The sequence below is a fragment of the Crocuta crocuta genome, unplaced genomic scaffold (genome assembly GCF_008692635.1).
Source record: "Crocuta crocuta isolate KB4526 unplaced genomic scaffold, BGI_CrCroc_1.0 scaffold443, whole genome shotgun sequence".
NCBI lineage: Eukaryota > Metazoa > Chordata > Mammalia > Carnivora > Hyaenidae > Crocuta > Crocuta crocuta.
In genome coordinates this window covers 1,033,749-1,038,223 of record NW_027529446.1, presented here as the reverse complement: position 1 = coordinate 1,038,223, position 4,475 = coordinate 1,033,749, and the positions used below count along the sequence as shown (strand labels likewise).

General features: G+C 58.9%; 1 protein-coding gene across 1 annotated transcript in view; it reads left to right on the top strand.

Annotated features, from left to right (window-relative positions):
• ATP8B3 (ATPase phospholipid transporting 8B3) overlaps positions 1-4,475 on the top strand; it is a 19,454-nt gene that overhangs the window by 10,955 nt on the left and 4,024 nt on the right. Inside the window, 6 exon segments of the mRNA XM_077760608.1 lie at positions 1-214; positions 2,042-2,125; positions 2,302-2,541; positions 2,734-2,872; positions 3,144-3,271; positions 4,298-4,471. The exon segment at positions 1-214 is cut by the window's left edge and continues 6 nt beyond it. Of these exon segments, the coding sequence (XP_077616734.1) occupies positions 1-214; positions 2,042-2,125; positions 2,302-2,541; positions 2,734-2,872; positions 3,144-3,271; positions 4,298-4,471 (979 nt within the window).

The following is a 4,475-nucleotide window of genomic DNA, read 5'->3' as shown; positions in this document are numbered from 1 at the left end:
CGGCGTGGGGCTGGCGGGCCAGGAGGGCATGCAGGCCGTTCAGAACAGCGACTACGCGCTGGCGCAGTTCTGCTTCCTGAAGCGCCTGCTGCTGGTGCACGGCCGCTGGTCCTACATGCGGGTGTGCAAGTTCCTGCGCTACTTCGTCTACAAGACGCTGGCCAGCATGATGGTGCAGGTCTGGTTCGCTTTCTACAGCGGCTTCACCGCCCAGGTGCGCTGGGGGCGGCGGCCACGCGGGGGCGCTGCGGGGCGTCCCGGGGCGCTGGGTCCCCCCTGAGGCTACAGGGAGGGTTAGGGTTAGGGTTACGCGTGCCCTGCGGGGGAGGAGGGTTCGTGCCCAGCTCTGTGCCCAACATTTTCCGGGATACTTGGCAAATTGGAGCTTTGAAGCAAGGTGGGGGGGCCGGGGCAGATGCTCCAATGTCTCCTTTCTCGGGGAGAAGAGAACTTGAGCCACAGAGGCCTTAGGAGTCTGGGTCCCTGACTCTAGGCTGCATCTTGGTGAAGATTAGATGTGCTCCCTGGAGCTGCAGAAGGCGATTTTCCCTGCCTGTGAGGACATTGTCTCTAAATAGATGGCCGTGAGGGGGACCGAGCTCCCTGTCACCAAAACCCCAGCATTTGAGAGGGAGCTTTCGGGGGCACCATAGATAAATGTATATTGTTTGACCGCTTTACTTTTTTGTTTACATATATTTCTTAGAAGTTTCTGTAACTGGAGTTTTCTTAATTTGCTTTTGGGATTACTCATTGCGGGTGTGTGGACATGAGCTTTGCTGAGTCCGCGGACTGGCTCTAGCGGCTTCCTTGTGGGTCCCCTGGGATTTTCTGCATGTAGGATTATGTCCTCTGCAAGGGAGAGAGTTTTACTTCTTCCTTTTCTTTTCAAATAAATTTTTAATGCTTATTTGTTTTTGCTCACAGAGCGTGAGCAGGGGAGGGTCAGAGAGAGAGGGAGACACAGAATCCAAAGCAGGCTCCAGGCTCTGAGCTGTCAGCACAGAGCCCGACATGGGTCTCGAACTCACGAACTGTGAGATCGTGTCCTGAGCCTAAGTCGGATGCTCAACCGACTGAGCCACCCAGGCGCCCCTTTCCACATTTGTTAACTGGGAGAACTGTTTCTTCTCCTCTATTTATTTATTCAGTATTGATCCCTATCCGTGCACACCGGTGGATGATACTTTATTGTGTATGTTGTTGCTCACGTGTCTCCAGTCTGTCCTTTTGACATGCACCTGCTCTTCTCTGAGAACCCCCCCCGCCCCCCAACTTTCTGGTGCTACAAGAGCTCCCACGCTCCTTTTGTACTTTCCCTGCCTGGACCCTGGAATCAGCCATTTCCATAAGGAGCCCCAGTTCTTGGTAGTTAGACACCAAGATCTAAGTGCTTGGTGTGCTCATCGGTACTGGGATGCTACAGGATTACTCTCTCAGTTGACAAGAGCTAGGCGTGTATCCATCTGTCTTTGTGTATATTAAAACAGCTAGTTCACAGCAATATGTCTGATTCCAGCGCCATAGAACCAGGCTCAGCTTAGCCTCACTTTTGCGATTCTTTTCTCCCCAACATTCGTTCAGTACCAGCATACACATAAAGTGGTTTGGGGAACTGAAGCCTTTCTTTTGTCACCTGGATTGGATTTGTCATTAGACAGGCTACTTATCCACGAGGGCTCTTCCACACAGTGAACCCCCCAACCAAAAACGACCAGAAAACACATTCTCTAGCCATTTTTCCTCCCGTAGTATTGCATTGAAGCCACTAAAACAAGGACTCAAAGGTGAAGTTTCGAAATCATCAGACCATGCTTTTTCTCTCCACCTTTTCTCTCCCGGCTTTTATCAAGCCTCATGTAACCCAACCCTGGTCTTCGCACCAACCTTCATTATAGCTTGACTTTCCAGCTTATCTGGGACCCTCCCTGGGGGGTCCAGCTAGTCCGGGTGGGTCTTCTCAGATAAAGAAACGGTGCTGATTCTGGCCATTGGCGTCTGAAGGCTGACCACGCTCTCACTCCCGCCCCCTCCCTGCCAGCCTCTGTATGAAGGCTGGTTCCTGGCGCTCTTCAACCTGTTATACAGCACACTCCCGGTTCTCTACATCGGTCTCTTCGAGCAGGTGAGCAAGTCAGGGGCTCGCCTTGCCTCCTCCTTTCCTGTAGATGCTCCTGTCTCCGCCTTACATTTCTCCCCCAGGGGGCCCGGAGCATGCGCGGCGGGGGGGTGGGGGGGTCCCGCCTCCCACTCCCCACCTGGTCCCAAGCCCTGGCTCCTCCCCCCGTGCCCCGCCCCCAGGACGTGAGTGCCGAGCGGAGTCTGGAGCTGCCCCAGCTGTACATCGTGGGCCAGAAGGACGAGCTCTTTAACTACTGGGTCTTTCTCCAGGCCCTTGCCCATGGCATGGCCACCTCCCTGGTCAACTTCTTCGTGACCCTGTGGGTCAGCCACGACTCGGCTGGGCCTGCCAGCTTCAGTGACTATCAGTCTTTCTCTGTGGTCGTGGCCCTGTCCGGCCTGCTGTCCATCACCATGGAGGTAGGCAGGGCCACCGGCCTGTCTCCCCGCAGTGGGGCCTTGGACGTGAGCCACTGAGATCTCACGGCTCAGTTGACCCCGCCAAGGACCTTAGCAGGTGCCGTTCGTGGGCCCTGGGGACCCAGCCCCACCCACCTCCACGGAGTCCTGCATCCTGGCCCCGCCCCGGCTTAATCTTCTGTCCCTGCTCAGGTGGTCCTCATCATCAAGTACTGGACGGTCCTGTCTGTGCTGGCCATCTTCCTCAGCCTCTGCTTCTACGTGGTCATAACTTGGGCCTGCCAGAGCTTCTGGCTCTTCCAAATCTCCCCCGAGACCTTCCCGTTTCTGTGTGAGCCCCCAGCAGGGAACAGGGTGGCGGGCCCCGGAGACGGGTGCTCTGTGTCCGAAGTCCACTTCCCCCCCTTGTGAGCCTGTGTCTTCTCAGCTGTGTGTGTGTGTGTGTGTGTGTGTGTGAGAGAGTCTGTGTCTTTTCGGAATGTGCACAGAGGTGTCCTGGGGGTGGAGGGAGGGGAGGCTGGTGGGGAGGCAGGAAGAGGGGCCACCAAGCAGGCTCCGGGGAGGCTCCACCCCCACGGGCTGTGATCCTGCGTTGTTGCCAGATGCTGACCGCAACGTGCTGTCCCACCCCTCCATCCTGCTGGTGGTCCTGCTGAATGTGTCACTGAACACCCTGCCCACGCTGGCCCTGCGTGTCATTTACCAAGCCCTCAGGAAGCCGCGCCCCAGGGTGAGGGGCTGGGGTCCCCATTGCACATTCCTGGGACCCCAGCAGCCAGAACCTGCACCGGGAGCAGAAACCCCTGGACACGCAGGGCTGGGGGTGGGGGTGGGAATGGAGACCCAGACACACAGCCAGTGGCTTCAGGGGGACCAAATAACAGGCGCCAGGCTCCCCAGGGGAAAAGCACCCTTCCGAGGGCAGAGCCGGCCCGGAGCTCCCACGAGGCCAACTGGACTTCTGCCCCCAGATGAAGGGTTTGGGGTGGAGATGACGGAGCAACTTGGAAATGGTTTAGGGAAGAGAAGGGATGTAGAAACCACCCTGGGGTCCATCTGTGGATGAAGCATAAACACAGTGTTTATGTTAGGACATCCCGCCACCACGTGGACGGACCCAGAGGACACTGTGCGCAGTGACAGAAGCCAGACACAGAAGGACACGTCCTGCGTGACCCCACTCCCAGGGCGTCCTTGGAGGCGTCCCGTCCACAGAGACAGAGAGTAGATGGTGGGAGCCAGGGGTGGGGCGGGGGGTGGAGAGTCAGTGTTTCATGGGGACAGAGTCCTAGTTCAGGGAGATAGAAGGTTCTGGAGACGGATGGTGGGGGCGGCTGCACCAGTGTGAGTGTGCTTGACGCCGCTGAGCTGTGCACTTGGCAGTGGTTAAATCGGTACATCTTGCGTTATGTGCATTCTGCTACCGTGAAGAGAACGTGTGAGCAGGAACCAGGGGCTCACACAAGCAGAACCTGCCAGGGCAGCTGCGGCTGGGCCGGGCCCCGGAGCTCACTGTGACCAAGACAGGGCCCTAGACCNCCCGCGGGACACCTGGCTGTCCCAGGCTCGCCGCTCCCGGCTGTGCCACCAGGGGGCACTCGAGGCGCCGGGTGGCTGGTCCAGGGTTCGGGGCCAGGCGCTGAGTCTGACGGGTGGGTCCGGAGTCGGCCTCGGAGGGGCTCTAACGGCTCCGCTCCGGGAGGGAAGGGCCCTGGCAGCCCCTCCGGTGACCCCGGCCTTCCTCTCCGCGGTGCAGGAGGTGGAGGAGCCCCCGAGCGAGATCGTGACCGTGGAGACGGCGCCCTACTTGCGCCGGGAGTCGCGCAGGCGGCGCTCCAGCTACGCCTTCTCCCACCGCGAGGGCTACGCGGGACTCATCACTCAGGGCACGATCCTGCGCCGCGGGCCGGGGGCCGACAGCGACAGGCTGGCGG